Below are 17,707 nucleotides of genomic sequence, written 5' to 3' on the forward strand. Positions count from 1 at the left end.
GTGGTTTGATTGCCCAAACTTTTATATGCCACTGTTTATTTAATTGCTAAACATCATTTTCATATCCAGAACAATTGAGTTCAGGGGCACATTCCAAGTATGTGGTTTAGAGACTAACCCTGATAAGTTTACTCTGAGTAAGTAGGAAACTCTTTAAAAGTGTGAGTGTTTTCTAGTGACATTTGATTCAGGGAGTTCCAGAAATCCAGAGTCACGCCCATACATACCTTGCATTTATGAAGAATGCAGATTAATTTAGGGCAAAGGTAAGCTAACAAAGGTCACCGGCTAAGGGAGTGCACACCATGACTGCTGAAATATCAGAGCTGAGGTGCCACACCCCACCATCATCACACCTGCTAGTCAAGTCCATCCAGCTTGGAGTAGAACTAGAAATGACTACACCAAAGCTAACTGTTTTGCAAACCTCTAATCCTTCCTTCAGACAGTTTGATCAGAGTTTCATCTCGGGTTTCCTCATGTGCCAACACAGTTTTACTCACAAAAGTGCACCATGAATACAAATGATGAAAATACTTTATTAGAAATGATATAAAAGATGGTCCCGGCTGTTCTTGACATAGAGCAGTGTGTAGAGAGCAGCTTAATGTGCAATGGCTCTGGACAACAGTTCAAAACATATCTTACCATACAATTCCCTTAGTTTTATAAACATTCTTCACTCTCACTCCAAAACTCACTCCTTTTTTCTTCTGCTTTCCATCTCTCGGAGCCGCTTCTCCAGGCGTCTCACCTGCTCCTCCAGGTGGCTAGTGTGATCCTGCGCTCCTCTACGGGGTCCCACACCCAGGAGCACACAGGCAATCACCAGACCTCCCAGCCTCAACGCCGTAGTCTCCATACTGGCATCCGTATCACTCAGGATCAGCCCAAACAGCACCAAGGCTCCACCTAGCTTCAGGAGCCAGAGGACCCGCCTCACTAGACCAGCTACCAATCGTAAGAGCAAGGACACCATCCAGTAGCCAATCACAGCCAGGAGAGCCCACTGAGTGACAAGGAGCACTCCATCTGGAGTGACTTTGTTGAAGGGTAGCTGAACTGAGGTGAGAACCAAAAAAGATAGGGATTAGAATGCTGACATGCCATCGTAATACTGCACTGTGGCTTTAGATTACATTCTCACTTGTCCTGTAGTTTTAAACCATTAATCAAGGTCAGGATATGATCATCTTAGGGTTGATACAAGGCCCAGGGTGTAAGGTTTGAAATGTGAAAGTATACAGAAGGGGGTACAAATAACAAAATCACATTCAACGAAATTCATGGAACATCATCACACTGCTGTTATTTCTTGACCAAAAGGCATATGTGGGCGATAAGTCTCATAATGATATTTGGTAAGGTGTACAACGCTGGAGTTAGAAAATAAATCATTGCATTGCATTAGGTGGTAGCTTCTTGTGTTTTATCACCCTGTTTATGTCTATTGCATGCATATGCAGGGATACAAGGGAATAGGGTAAACATTTAAATAATAGATATCCCAACACAATTTACCCAGATTATCAGTTACATTAAGTCAATGTTTATATTGCAAGCTTTCTGAATTGTATTTATTAATAAATGATCCATTATGTACTGAAATATGCATTTCAAGTACAGCAACCTTCACACTGGATAAGGTCAGGTTCAAAATTCTTTTGCTTTTCATTTTGGTGACAGATTTTAATCTACTGATCTATTAAGATTTATATTATTCACCTAATACATCCCTGCATAGACTATGTATATAATAAACAGTGATTAAACAACACAAAATCTACGGTGTAGCCTATGCAATGAGGTCACATATATTCCCTTTTAAATGGTACCAAAACTAGATGTACCGCATAGTGGTACACAATATGACCGCCGCTCAGTCCTGTTCATCCTCTCCCACTAGTCACGCTTGACAATTTGTCTCCATCTCCTACTCCACCCCCTACTTTTGCAACTTTTGCGAATGCTTGTATGTGCATGCCTGTGTGTGTTGTGTGTGTAATTGTGTGGATGTGTGTGTGTATGTCAATTTGTCTCCATCTCCTATATAGCCTGACCAATATGGGATTTTGAAGGCTGATAACCTACCGATTTCGATATTTGAGTTATTCAAAAACTGATAACCGATATATCGTCCGATAAAAATGGGCGATAAAAAATGTAAAAATGTTCTCCCATAACAAGGTTGTAATCAAGGTGGGGCATTATGTATTTGAATAGGCCTAACTATCTAAATTCCTAATGAAAGGCTCTTTATATACAGTAATTTGTTTAAGAAATAAAAGATTGTTGGCCCCAGCTGTGGCGCAACTGACCGTACGCCGGCGACCCGGGTTCGATTCCCGCACCGTGGTCCTTTCCTTTCCGGATCCCACCCCGACTCTCTCTCCCACTCACTTCCTGTCATTCTCTACTGTCCTGTCATTAAAGGCATAAAAAAATAAAATAAAAGATTGTATAAAATAGAAAGAATAAGAATAAAATAGGTCTTTTTTTCTGTGATAACCACATTGCCATAAACTACACTGTGAGCAGTTTATACTCAGTGCCTTCTCAAACATGCTATTCCTGTAGAAAACCCAGGTACTGGTGCCAAAATTGAAAAATGTGCTTATTTAGGAAGCCCGAGGCATTTTTGAGACAAAGTTGGCTTATTTTGTCAATTTGGGTGTGCTGAATTCAAATCTGCAATATGACAAGCTCTATCTGACCTCTGGTGACCTCTAGAGGTCATTGAACTTTGGGATTGTAAGCGTCCCAGCTGAACCCAGTTTCTCAGCTTTATAAGCAATGAAATGTACTACAATGATGAATTAAGTTAACAAATGGCCTTGTTAAAAAATTTGGGGTGCTGCATTCACTTTTTCATTTGCAAAACCACATATGACCTCTGATAACCTCAAGGTCATTTAACTTTGCCTATAGGGCTATGCATTTAACTTTATTTTTTTTAATTATTTTATTTTATTGTCCCAAAGGGAATATGAACAGACAAAAAACAAATAGACAGGACCAAACAAGACAAAACAAAACAAAACATTAACTGCCAGTTCATGTGCATTTCAAATTTTTTTCCAAAATGGCCACCATGAGAATGGAGGCTGTGACATTAGTGTGCTTAGTCTGCTTCGTTTCGGCAAACATCAGCAGAAGTGTGGCAACGACATGCAGCAGTGCACTGCAGCTTGTATTTTTTGTAGTTGCAGTTCTTCCTTTTACACTGTGTAGTACAACGGCATATAACAAGATTGATAACAGCCTGAGGCACAGAAGGAAGGGAAGTGAGAATCTTTCTCAATTCGCCAACCCATAGTTTCCGATGGAGGCAGTGCAGGTCCTTGTTGTTTTGCTTGGAGCCATACAGCTGCTTGGTAGTGTGCCCTCTTGATATGAGCTTGAGGCTAGACATGAAGAGGCAGACACCAGGATGGTGCTTCATTGCACCAAGAGCCAGGCCTCTGCCATTGTTGTGTCTTCAAGAGACACAGAGGTCTTGGTTCTCCTTTTGGTCCATTTTCCATTTTCCAAGGGACAACATAGGGACAACAATGAGATGTCCATCAAGGCTGTGGTCTCTGCAGATCACCAGCCCCTCACACTCTCCACCACCGATGTGTGTGTGGCACTGAGCAGGACTAATGCACGTACTGTAAGGCTGCTGGTCCTGATGGTATCCCCGGATGCGTCCTCAGGGCCTGTGCAGTGCAGCTGACTGAGGTTTGGACTGACATATTTAATCTGTCACTAGCCCATGCAGCTGTCCCCCCGTGCTTTAAAACCACCTCCATCGTGCCGGTGCCAAAACACTCCACTGCAACAAGCCTTAATGACTTCCGTCCAGTCGCACTCACCCCCATCATCATGAAGTGCTTTGAGAGGCTGGTCCTGGCCCACCTCAAGACCTGTTTACCACCCTCACTGGACCCCTTCCAATTCGCCTACTGTCAGAACAGGGGCACAGAGGATGCCATCTCTACGGCACTTCACTCTGCCCTGTCCCACCTTGACAATAGCAACACCTATGTAAGAATGCTGTTCATTGACTTCAGCTCGGCATTCAACACCATCATCCCCTCCAAACTGATCACCAAACTCAGTGAACTGGGCATCAATACCTCCCTCTGTAACTGGATTCTGGACTTCCTAACCAACAGACCTCAGTCTGTTAGGTTAGATAACCACACCTCCTCAACTATCACCCTGAACACCGGCATTCCACAGGGATGTGTGCTGAGCCCTCTCCTCTACTCCCTCTTCACCTACGACTGCACACCTGTACATGGCTCTAACATCATTGTCAAGTTTGCAGATGACATTACGGTGATTGGTCTCATCAGCAACAACGATGAGACGGCCTACAGGGAGGAGGTCCAGCACCTAACATTGTGGTGCACTGACAATAACCTGGCTCTCAACACCAAGAAAAACAAAGAGCTCATTGTGGACTTCAGGAAGTCTAAAGCTGGCACACACACACCCATTCTCATCAACGTGACTGAGGTGGAGCGTGTCACCAGCTTCAAGTTTCTGGGTGTCCACATCTCTGACCCTCAACACCTCTACCCTGATCAAAAAGGCTCACCATCTGTCTCCTCAGATCCTGGTGAACTTCTATCGTTGCACCATCGAGAGCATCCTCACCAACTGTGTCACAGTTTGGTATGGCAATTGCTCTGCCCATGACCGGAAAGCACTACAGAGGGTGGTGGAAACTGCCCAATGCATCACCGGTTCCTCACTCCCCTCCATCGAGGCTATCCAGGGCAAGCGATGCTTGCGTAATGCGCGCAGCATCATCAAAGACTGTTCTCACCCCAACCACAGACTGTTCACCCCACTCCCCTCCAGGAGGCGTTACAGGTCTCTCCGGGCCCGAACCAGCAGGTTCAGAGGAAGCTTCTTTCCTGCGGCTGTCACCCTACTAGACTCTATCTCTGCATCCAACGAACTAAGCCCCCATCACCACCCGCCCCGCCCCCGTCTGATGCCTCCTTGCCTATGCCTGTTGAGGTGTCCACGACCATGGCAACCTTGACAGGGACAACAAGGAGGCGGACATCCCCCAGCCCCCCCACAACTGCACTACCATATCCCATCCATAGTGTCTATTTATTTACAAATGTACATACTGTAATTAAACTTATACTTAGCCATATACTGCTCTTCATCCTGCACATACACTTATTCTTAATACTATTATAATGTTACTGTTTCTGCACTATAATGGTACTGTTACCACACTGCACATAGCTGTACATACTGTAAATATCTGTTTATATGGTTCATACTAAATATCCATATTTATTCAGTTTTTCTGTAACATATTCTGTTAATACACTGCATATATCTATATTGTACTTACTACTACTATAATTGTACTGCCACTACATTGCACATATCTGTACATGTTGTACATTGTTCATATTACATAGCCATATTTATTCTGCTCTTATAAGGTTACTGCTAATACACTGCACATACTTATATTTAATTTATACTACTCTAAACCACCTTGTGAAAACAACTGGTTTATTTAGGCTTCAAGAAGAAATAGGAATGACATTTCACCTGAAAATCATCCTACCATGAATACTCAGGCCGCAATGCTGTGAAACCGTAAGCTATCCATTGTGGTTTTTGGAAGTGAAGAGTGAAGAGTAATGAATGTGTCCTACAGCCATAAGCTGCGCATCTGGTGGACAAACTACGTAACGCCAATACTGGAAATCAGAATGTGAGTGTGTACAAGTGTGTGTGTGTGTGTGTATGCGTATGTGTGTGTGCTTGTGTGTGTGTGTGTGAGAGAGAGAGAGTGTGTGTAAGACTCCTCTCTTCACCCTCTGCCAGCAACCCTTTGCTCAACACCACCATCTACAGGCCGATGAGTGTATAGTCACTAAATGTACACATAAATTAATTTATTTTGTACCCCCTCATGGATGAAATTCTACAAAACTTGGCATACCCCAGAGGATGTCAGGTTAATCATACACATGCAATTTGGTGCAGTTCTGAACATCTCAACTGAAGATAGGGGCGATTAAAGCAGAATAATATTACATTTTATTTTTTAACCGGGGGGTGCAAATCACAAATGAGTTAGGTTGATGTGGGCCCTTGAAATAGGCTAGGTTGATGTGGGCCCTTGAGACCAACATACCATAAACATTTCTTCATCCTCGGTGCCACGGTTCAGGTAGTTACTTAGGAAAAACTGCGGCTCCCGGGGACCAAACAATTTTTTTCCGTAAAAGTCTAGTGGGGCTATATGCAGGGATGGGCAGTATTTCTAATACATGTATTTAAAATACATATTTCAAATACAAAATACTATTTTGTAATTTGTATTTTATTGAGATGATGAAAATGCCTTCGTATTTTGTTTTAAAATACTTCAGTGTTGTGTATTTTTGTATTTTCAACATACTGTAAAATACTTTCTGTGAAACACTGTGATGATATCTATCTAACTATAAAGCACAACATCTCTGTCTCTTCTGGTCAAGCCCCTCTGCTCCAGTAGAGCGTTTATTTTCCTTTGCTGAACTGATTAACAGGCCCCATAGGCGTCGTCTGAATGCAACACTGTTTGAGAAGTTAGTTGTGCTTAAAGGCATCAACTGAGGAGACACGAGGACAGCACAAGGACGTTTTTTTTCTAGACTTTAAATTTGCCTATGTTCTCTGACCTGTGAAATATTTCAGTGCTATGGTAAGATACCAAGGACATTTCCAATTTTGCACATTTTAAATAAGAAATGATTGATAATGTCATAATAATTGGATTATAATTGTCTTAACTGATTGGATGGTATTGGTGACAACCTGATTTTTTTATTTTTTATTTTTACTTTTTTTTGTATTTACGTTGATAGAGGTTGTGCACACACCAGTTTCAGGTGAATACAAAATGATTCAACTGTGATGAAACTCACCATAAGTGTGGTAGTGTAGTGATGGTGTTAAATAACTTAAAAGGTTAAAATGCTACCTAGTTTAAATTTCTAAATAAGTCATCCATTTGGATTGTTTGTCTTTTGAGTTATTGTCACTGATTCATAGTGGGCAATCTATTACTGTACACCAACTGGCTGGGAAGTGAAACAGTTGTGGAGTCGGCATTCATAGCCTGTCGCTGCAAAACATTACATCTCCAAACTCAAAAACTGTAGACTAACAGTCAATGAAAGTGGACTGTCAGAGCAGCACAAAATACTAAAAGCCATGCCGAGTGTCCTGTTCGCTCTTCAACTTTCCATCACATTTGGTGCATCTACCTAGCCACTTCATAAATGTGTTAGAATTAGTTCTGTACTTTAAAGAACATTTTGAGCGATCACATAGCCTACGTTCAATGTTGCAATATTATCAGAAGGCCCAATGTGCAATTTGCTTTTGAGCATGATCTTACAAGAACATTTCAAAATGAATGGAAAGACACAGTGATGATGAGATTTTGCACTCAGCTGTAGGCCTGCTAGTGGCAAGTCTGTTATAGCCTATTTACTTGTATTGTAGCCTATGCAACTATTCTATTACAGTTTTTCGATTGCTTTGAGCTGCTTAAGGAAACTGGTATCCACTTGGTCTTCATGAACACTTTCTTTGCACAGCAGAAGTCATCTCTTGCGAATGTGTTCACACATTTTCATTGTTTTCACAAATTTCTCACACCCTTTTGCAAAACAGTTAACACAGATGTTATTCAAAAACCCCAAACTCTATTGGTTTTCCCGTGCTAAACGAAAGGAAAACATATTTTCACAGGTGGTAGAGATTCCTTGCATAAGTCTGAATCTCTGATACACCTGTGTGAAACTCATTTGTACAATTCTTCAATCAGTAATCATTCATTATCCATAAGAGATGCCATGTCTGTTCTGTGTTGTTATTTGCAAGTATGGATCTAAGGCATTTGCTTTTGTTCAGACATGGGTGTTAACTGTTTTGAAAACGTAATGTCAGAGTTGATACAGACATCAAAGCGATCGAGAAAAACTGTAAACACTGTGTGCTAGTCTATTAAACACTATAGGCTATGACCACTATGTTCTTGCACTTTTTTCCCCCATGATCATATTGTTTCAGTTATCCAAAAGGCTCGAAGGATGCTCTTTATTATATGGCAATTTTGGAAAAATAACTAATAAAAGTGAGGTGAGGTGCCCCCCCCCCCCCTGTCCCCCCCAACCCGTTGCTCTCTGGCGCCGACCCTGGCAGAGGTTTATATTGGGATGTCTAACATGAGGGGTCAGCATATCTAATCTGTTGACTGATTATGGAATGAGGCTCTTGCTTTCAAATGTTTTTACAGGTAGTGTACAAGGGATAGACGAAAAAGGCTTTAAAAAAGAAGTATTTTGTAGTATTTTGAAAATACAAAAATACAGTAGCTTTTTTTAGTACATTTTTAAGGTGGGTATTTGGTATTTTATTTGGAAATACATTTTGATGTATTTGTGCCCCTCCCTGGCTATATGCCCACCACATTTCATGTGCCCCGGTCAGGGCCGGAGTGGGGCCACTTTTCAGCCCGGGAGTTTCAGGCCCAAGACCGGCCCACTTTTTCTATGGTGATGGAAATTGGATGAATAAAGCAACAGTTCAGCTCTTACTATCCTGTAGCTTTTATTAGTACCATAATTCAACAAATGTGTAAAGGTTATAAAAAATGCATTTAAACTGAGAAGTTAACAAAAAATATTCCAATATTCTACAAGGATAGGTTGATAAGTTAACAAAAACAGAAAGAAAGAAATAAAGCATTTGAATCTGGCTTAATTAGGGGATCTGACTGGCTCAAGCACTTTGTTCTGTAAAAGACTGAGGAGGCTAGCCAGCCTATTGGGGAAAAAACTGTACAGGCAGGCAGAGATCTGTTGAAACTCGCTTTATGGATTTGTTTAGTCAGAAGGGCTCACCTTTGGTTCCTGTGGCGCTCAACAGCTCTGTGATGTATTGAAAGACAATATTCAGACAGCCGGCTGTACCCTCTGATAGCGACTTGACAGCACTTCTAATACTCTAGTGTGGGAAATAATGGGATGATTTACAGATTGAGAGCATGTTCGTGGATGAGAGTTAGCCTATGACGACTGAAACTGTAATTTAGCCTATATGAACATCATAAATCCCCTTTTAATCAATACTTTAATTTCACTGAATTGTTAAAGCTACGTTCTTAGGTGTAGAACAGACTTAACATATTACAAAATAGAAGCCAAATAGTGAATGACCTGAAGTGAGGTATCCACAGCCCGTTCCCCGACAAAGGACACCAGGTAACCACGCGCGTCCACGGAAAGGTCCGATAGAACTTCTCTGAAAGTTCGCAGCACGCCTTGGGTCTCCGTCTTCCCATCCTCTTGAGCTGATGAACTCGAACAAAATGATATAGACGCAACCAAAACTAGATATAGCAGTATCCATCCACAAGAAATTCTTGCTATTCTCAACCCTGATTGTATGACCTCCTGTTTTATCATTGCAAGGTGGCAGGTGTTGCCTTTCAGGTAGGCTTATTTTAAATTGATTAACAAGATCTAAAACATGTAAGGCAAATAACAAATCAAACAACACGCCTAACACAGTTTCACTTCACTGGAAAATAATACGCCTACGCCTACCTCTTCCCTTAAAAATATTGCTGTCACAAAAACACCCTACTTCTCTGTGTTCCCCATGTACAAACGAGATGTGACTACGACTTAACGATTACTCAACATTTCCTTTCTTTAAGTCGCACTCAGTCTGGAAAACTTAAATTAATTTCCTTCTATTCCATGGTTCCCCTCCTTCTCTTGTATGCGTGTACTGCCACCTTCTGAGAAGGAGTTGAATTAAGACTTCAAAGTTAGACAAGCCTATAAAGCCTAGTAAGCCTAGCTTCTAGTAAAAAAAAAAAAAAAACCCACACACAGCAGTAGGCCCTATATGAAGTTAAACCAGAGAACATGTGAGTAATCATTATATGTAAATGTAAATCAGGTTTCTCGGCCAAGTAGCCTATGCAATATAATGTTGAGGTTTGAGAGTCAGTGGACAGAAATTTTCAGTCAGTCAAACAAAACTGTTAAGGTTATCCCTAGCTCAACAAAGTTGTTCATGAGCCAATCTGCCCTGTGCCATACACTGTTGAACCTCAGAGTGGCAGTGCAGCACAAGAGGAACTTTTTGTAATTTTTTTATTGTGACTTGGCCCCTGTATGGCTGGCGTCATGTCAGATATTATCCCTTACTTATTTCATATTGAGCGCCAACTTCACAATATAACCCTAGCAGGAAGTGGTCAGATGCAAATCTGGAAACCTCACACACATCAGTGTTTCCCATGTCTGTAGTGCATGTTTGAAAAATGAAAAACCGTTGCACTGTAAGTCTGCATCAATACAAAGACTGTTTTATTTCACATTATCCAGAAATTTCCATCCATCCGCTTTTGCATAACATGCCTTCCAGGCAGATTCTACTCTTGTTCTTGCCTACTCCCTTATTTGTTTATGTTGCCTTAGGATAACTTCAGTAACAGAACACATGCTACATGCTGAATAAGTTATTGCCACATCTTATACAAAATTACTCTTAACACCACTTAGTAATAAAAGTAGGCCACTATAGTTGTAGATGTATTGAGTGGTGTTTATTGTATGGTCAAACTTATTGTATGTGGTCAAATTTCATAGCCTTGCCTAAAGAAATCTGTTCACAGCTCAGCCACTGAAACTAGTGGACATGAGGAACCTTGAATGAGCAACAATGTACAGGCACCAACAGTGCAAATCAAGGTACTAGATCTATGTGTTGTCTACAATATCCTGACAGCTACCTTAATAACCTTGAAACAAAACCGTATTGTAGCCAGTAATCTCTTCAGCACGCCAGCCAGCAGTCGTCCCATCACAGACCAACGCCACCACCAGATGAGAACCAAGACCAGGGGACCCTTTGTGACGACCTCTACCTCCTCAGGAGTGATAGGTTGCATGTGCTTGACTGGAGTGGAGAAAAGGAAGAAAATATACCTTAAATGGTACCTTAAATTGACTTCTGTCACCTTTATGATTCAATGAGCAATGGTCATAAAAGGAAAATAGGCAATTTACTACAAGAAACTGGACGGGAATCAGGGTTAGTAAAGTGTAAGCATATATATTTTTAAAATAGCATCTCTAAATTACTATAAGTGAGTCAGAGCTTACCAGCTACTACAGACATTAATGTTTGCAACATTTGAAGCAGTCACTGTCTGCATCCCCAAATCACAAATACTTTTTAAAATTTGTCAGCCAATTATGCATATCTGTGCAATTGCACACCCAACATATTCATATCTTTGTTGTATTTTGCAGACACTTTTGTCCAAAGCAACTTACAGAATATGAACATTACAATATTTATAATTAAGTTTCCAATTCCAAAATCCATTTCAATACCTGCAATTCCCATGGATTCCAACATCTGAGTAGTATACTGAATTATTTCATTCACAGCCAGTGCTATCATCTCTATCGTATATCTCATTACCACTCTAATCCACTGAAAAAGCAGAGAACAAAATGCAAATAAAATCCACCAGAAGTCCTGAGAGTATTGTCGGTTAACATACTAATAGTACATCAAAGTGTTCACCAAACTTTTGTACATTGCATGTTTTTTACCTCTGCTGAAAACTTCACTGGCTCTTCTCCGAAGATCGTTATCATGTACTCGTAGATTTTTCCAGACAGTTGCTCACTCATCCACTGGAAAAGCAAGGCCAGTGATTTCACACATTTACTGAGCCATAAAGGCTGACCAAATAAAGCCAGCCCAAGAGTGACCAATCCAGTCAGTACCATCCAGCAGTAAGGAAAACTCTTAGCTTTACCCTTAGCACGTCTTCTAAACATTGCAACAGCCTTCATCACTCTGTTATGCTATTTGCTGTCTTAATCACACTGTTATGATACTCTTTTTGCTGTCTCCTGATGTTACTCTACCTGTAGACCTACTGTAAAAAAGTATAACAAATTAGAAAAACAAATCAGTGAAAAAAATGTCACTGACTGTGATGGTCCTAGACTGCCCTCTGATAATCTGTGGAAATGTGATCAAATTTAAATGGGTCACCCCAACCCATCACAGAAACTTATTTTGCAGAATTATGCAAATGGTTCTTAAAGAGAAACCTGGCACAGTTTCCTAGTGTTTCTCCTGGCTTCCTGTTTTTTCCCCTGTCAACTGTGTGAATATTAACGATAAGAAATATTTCCAGTAAACTCTATATTCATTCACATGCTACATGCAAACAAATGCAGAAGTAAATATAATTAATAATTCAAAACAGAGGGCTGTTAACACAATAGTGATACATGCTTTGACCATCTTTCAATTACCATATGGTGGTACTGGTATTGGTAAAGGCAGAATTAAAGTAAATTATTCATGTATATTTTCTTGAATTTAATGCTACTCTGCAGCACAGAGATTATATGCCATTCTGCAAAGAAACCATTTTTATTTTTGAAAATATCACAGATTTATTGAAAATATTACAATATCGACTTCTGGTTACTCCTATCAAGATTCAATGCATTATGGCTAAAACATGGCTGAATAACACACAAAAATAACTTATGTTAAATAAATTAGAAATATGTTATCTCTGACAGCATAACTATGCCCTTCTGTCCTTTTAAATAGGGCCAGTGTGACATCATATGTCAGTTTCCAGCTTCTTATTTTGTATGTGCTGCAAATAGGCTTGTTTGTTGGGAAACTGCACAGTGAAGCGTGGATGAAAGAGCGTCATGATTCCATCCAAGTTTTGTTTGCGAGCCTCATCCAGTGGAGTCTGGTTCCAGATATCCCTCTCCTGAGATGAGGGCATGAGAGACAAGGAAGAGTGGTGAAGAGAAGTTATCAAAAAAAGAAAGAAAAAAAATGTCCTTCAGCCGTTATATGTAATGAAACAAAACCCAGCCAACGCCTGAATTCTGGGACAGTGCCTGAGAACATATAAACCTCCATTACCGTAAAACTCCGTAAAACTCCAAATAATAGCCCGGGCTTTTATTTTCCCAAATCGCCAAACTGCACCGGCTAGTATTAGAGACAGGCGTCTATATAAGACAGGCCTTTAATTCCCTTTACACAAAACTTTTCCTCTGCAAAGATGGAAAATATTATTGAATTAATTATTTCAAACACACTGAATGTCTACCTATATGATGACAATTACGGATCATCATTCATTTAGTGTTGAGATGTTGTTCATTGAGTGAGATACAGTAAGATCCAAATAGCGGGGATAGCCAGAACAGATGAAACACGTTTTAATTAAACGTAATCTACAAAGAGATCGTATCACACTGAAAGCTCATATTTTGTCACTAGCAAATAGCCTATATCGGTCCTTTGTCAAAAACAGTTGCATTATCAGCCCTGACCAAAACCGTTCAGGAATTATTTATGCAAAAGTGGAACATGCTTAATGTTTCTTTCTCCCTCCTTTTCGGCAGGAATGAAACAGCATGAGAGAGCATGAACCATACTGTTTGTCCCGTTTTTTATTTGCCAAATTTGACAACAGTCTACATTCAAATCATAGCCTACTTCCAGGCGCACGGGAACATATTTTTGACCAGGGGTGCTGAATAACAAAATAATCATGGATGTCCGACGATTTCTCCCCCAGCCTATGATTCGAATTTAGACAGCTAAATATGCCATTTCACTGCCGTGTATGAGTAGGTCTAAGAGTGAGAAGTTTTATAATGCCCTGCGGCAGCCACATTCCACTGCAACTATGCGCAGCACTTGCCACTCCGACTCATCAATAAAAACTGTGCGCGCACACACCAGTCCCATAGAAGCGCACTTGACTTTACATCATTAACCTATTTCAGTAGGTTATATAGCCAGAGAATGTCTGTAGACGGGCTCTGATATAGCCTAGTCTAAGGTAAATTCCTTTTCTGAGTTCTTTCTCTTTATCGCCATGGCATTTAGAATAAAGAATAACGTTCGCGAACCGTTCTGGTTTTGTTGCCAGCATAAAAACAAGCTTACCATCGGCCTATCCGCAAATTAACACAAGGGATGAATTGAACGATGACGAAGTCGGACATATAGGCATAGTTCATATTAAAAAAAAAGTTATACAATTTGGAACTCTAGCTTCTCCCCACCGCAGTCTTTTAATGTCATCTAATCATAACGTGCGCAGTCTGCGCCTTAAGCCCAAATCACACCCAAGATTCGCAACGAGATGAGCAGCAACTTGATGCAACATTCTAAAACCTTGCAACTGTGACCAGACATGTGAATGCTTTGCGACGACTTGTAACGACGTGCAACATCTAATTCACACTGCTGTAACCTCCTTTCTGTAACGGTTTCGTGTCATTGCGAATCTTTAAACAGACGATCTGACGGGTTTTAGAACATTAAATACAACCCGAAACTAAAAAACCGACCAGGCCTCTACTGGAGACCGGCCTTTAACCCAAACCTGTAGCCACGCCAGGTGTTTAAAAGAGATAGGCGTCTCTTAGTGACTCGGCGATTATTTGAAGTTTTACGGTAAGTTAAAGTTCACAATGTGCTGTAGTATTTAGATGATATTTTGATAATTTGGCTACATTTTCAGTGAGCTTCAGACCAGAAGCACAACAATACCCTGGCCAGCTAGTGGAACACCAGATGCATATCTCTCTTCATCGCTTGGCCTTGCATCAATACAATTGATATTTAAGGTGTTACAGAAAATAGTTACTTACAAAAAAATAAAATAGGTCTACATTTGATACCTAATGAACACATTGCCATCATCCAAATCAAGCTAGATTTTTTCTCACTCCCAAATAGCAGGTTATTCACAATTGTTATTGATTATCCATTTCATTCACGTGGCAATAATAGACAGTACTCACTCACCCACTAATCACATTAAAAAGTATTACAGTGAGTGAAATGTTTACGTGCATTTAATGTTATACTGGACAGCAGACAGCAGCGTGAGCTCACCAAAGGCGTGGCCCCATAGCGCAACAGAATCTGCACAAGCTGTTTGTCACGCATGCGCACAGCCAGGTGCATGGCTGTGCGGCCATTGTAGTCCTTTCCATCCATGTCCAGCTCAGCCAGGGACCAAGCGTACAGTGCGGAGAAGTCCCTCTTAGCCACAGCTCTGAGAGGCAAGGGTCAGAGTAAGAAACAGAGACAGAAATGAAGAGACAGAATGGCAATGCAATTCAAATTCAATTTGAATGCAATTTACAAAAACTCTGAATGAAAACAACAGTATGGAGCAGTGCTTGCTAAGCTTATTCAACAGTTGACCACCCAACCTCTAAAACCCGAGGTGCACGTTTGGTCTGAATTATGTTCTGTTTACAAACTTTGGTATGATATTTATGGATTTCTTAACATTTCATTTTTGAAACGACACAAGGTTGTTCATGGGGAAACAATGGGAAATTCTTACTGTTGCAGGCGCATTGCTGCTCTCACTAGTGGCATCTTGAGGACGGCGTGATGCAGTTTCAGAAACTTGATGAGATCAAAATGCCTGCAAAATCAGAAAAGAAAGCAATGCTGTGCTGGTTTTCCATTAAACCAAACGCATGTTCTTCATCAGTTCTTTGTAATGGTCTGGACAAGGTCTGTATTTGACAGACCTCCTGACTAACTGTACGTACACACCGCTGCCAACTTGAGATGCAAAAAAGCTCTGGCCGCCCTGTCAAGTACTGGGAAGCTTTTGACGCTTTGGCCGCTCTGACGTGGCAGAATTCTACGTTGAACCGCGTCATAGCTCATTAGCATAAAGTTGACCAACTTTTAACTTTCTGCTTGACGCTCTGGTCGCTCAAGACGCCCAAAACGCGATGCCAACAGATTTGCCGCTTCTTGCAGCTGAGAGAAGCCGGCTTCCATTGACAATTAAGGACTTCCTGTATCTTTTGCAGCTCAAGTTGGCGGCGGTGTGTACGTACAGTAAGCGATCATATTTTAGGACAGGGTTATTTTTTTACTGTGCAGTACAATAACAGAAACTGGGCAACGTTGGCTGGGTTTGTGTTATGTAAGTGGCTTAGGTCTGTTCCTGAGATGATAATATGGATGTGATCACAGCACCCTATAGACCTTTTCACTCTGTTCCTAGAGGATTCCCAGCTGAAACATTCACAACCAACGCAGATACGGAAATTAAATTGAAAATGAATCAGGCTTTAGCTTAATGATCTACTTTTAAAACATGTTGATTTGTTTATCCCCGTGTTACCATTAACTCAATGTTGTTTTCTGTGCCACCAGAAATGCCATGGGAATGCACATATTTTTATATTTTTTATTGAAAGGGTCTATAGCACAACACCTCCTATACACCCCCTATAGCTCAACTGCCCCATCGTTTCCCCAGTTCTTCCTCTCTCAAAGGAGCTGCTCTGACAACTTTGCTACTTAGTTTGCTAGACTGGAATTTTCACGCAACCAGAGGAAAACATTTCTGCACCACAATATTACATCTTTATTCATACATGGGGTAGGGTGGTCCTTATTTTTAAAGTCTCCAGTTGTCATGCTCTTAACCCTTCAAATTGTTCCTTTATATAAGAAAATACAGCATGCCAATTTTTATGGCAGTAACATAATAATTACTGGTGGCTCAATAGCTTTAAACTTTCAGATGATTTTCTGTTTGATGATTTTCATAAAAACAGATTATTTGAATTGGCATTGTAACTGGCTAGTAAAATTCCAAAACAATCTCCATATCTTTTAGATACATATTTTACATACATATCTCAGTTTACTTATTGTAGAAACTAAATCCAAATTAATCCATCCATGACCCGGTTTAGCAGATTTGGAATCAATACATATTTCTATTGATGATCACCTTTTTTGTTTGGGTTTAGAGCACATTTTTTGGTCTTCATTAAAACATTCAAACAATTGTATCCACGGAACCCCAAATATGTGCTACAGAACTGTATGAGGAAAAGGCATCTTCACCATTACTTGCCCAGCTTTGCTTGCAGTTGTGTTGTGTACCAAGAGCAAAATCATGGCAAAAACAAGAAGTGAAGTTTATTTGATTGGTTCCACCATACCAGAATTAGTTGGATCAAATCTGCCATCTATTAGAATGGAAGATCACTGTCGGATCTATCCAGACTGCAAAAAGTCAACACTGGCTACTGAGCATCAGAAATGAGGGATTGTTGAAAACGTTGTGCTTTTTTTGAGATTGTTGTCATTGTTGTCATGTCAGTGTTGCTCTGATTTCAATAAAATGTAGTTCATTTGCAGCAACTTTTAATATTACTTGCATATCACAATAACGCAGCACAGCTTCCACATAGGCAATCTTCCACATGATTGAGCTACCTCTAAATATAATTTTTTTGTCAAAATGTTTGCATATTTCTATTTTTGAAGTTAAAAGGAACAGTTTAAGACGTTAAGACACTAACATTTTGCAAAAAAAAAAGTTTGACTTGATAAGGACCACCCTAATGGTTTAGTGACAAACCTGGGTAAGTTAACTCAGAGTAATAAACCTCCTAATAGAAGAGCTGTATGGCTTCATTCTCCTTCACTGGACTTTCAGTTCACTCGCATATTAGGTATGCAGATGTGCTGTTAGCGGAGGTTTGCACTCTCCAAGTGGACTTCTAGTTTGATCCACATTACATCCATCCAACACAATATTGAT

The 17,707-nt window shown here is 40.4% G+C and overlaps 1 protein-coding gene and 1 long non-coding RNA gene across 2 annotated transcripts; both read right to left on the reverse strand.

Annotated features, from left to right (window-relative positions):
* Positions 1 to 519: 519 nt before the first annotated feature.
* tmem109 (transmembrane protein 109) lies at positions 520 to 9,771 on the reverse strand. Its single transcript, XM_076293934.1, has 3 exons — positions 9,240 to 9,771; positions 8,925 to 9,027; positions 520 to 1,062 (listed from the first exon to the last, which is right to left on the reverse strand). The coding sequence occupies exons 1-3, from the start codon at positions 9,486 to 9,488 to the stop codon at positions 698 to 700; spliced, it is 717 nt and encodes a 238-aa protein (XP_076150049.1). The 5' UTR covers positions 9,489 to 9,771; the 3' UTR covers positions 520 to 697.
* A 609-nt stretch (positions 9,772 to 10,380) lies between these two features.
* On the reverse strand, positions 10,381 to 12,067 carry LOC143135081 (uncharacterized). The gene is made up of 3 exons (XR_012988786.1): positions 11,661 to 12,067; positions 11,436 to 11,538; positions 10,381 to 10,995 (listed from the first exon to the last, which is right to left on the reverse strand). It is a non-coding gene; the product is annotated as an uncharacterized LOC143135081 (long non-coding RNA).
* Between the last annotated feature and the right edge of the window lie 5,640 nt (positions 12,068 to 17,707).

Source organism: Alosa pseudoharengus, unplaced genomic scaffold (genome assembly GCF_046254945.1).
Source record: "Alosa pseudoharengus isolate Yale_2024_CS ecotype anadromous, Long Island Sound unplaced genomic scaffold, YU_APseudo_1.1 YU_APseudo_1.1_scf_2, whole genome shotgun sequence".
Taxonomy (NCBI): domain Eukaryota; kingdom Metazoa; phylum Chordata; class Actinopteri; order Clupeiformes; family Clupeidae; genus Alosa; species Alosa pseudoharengus.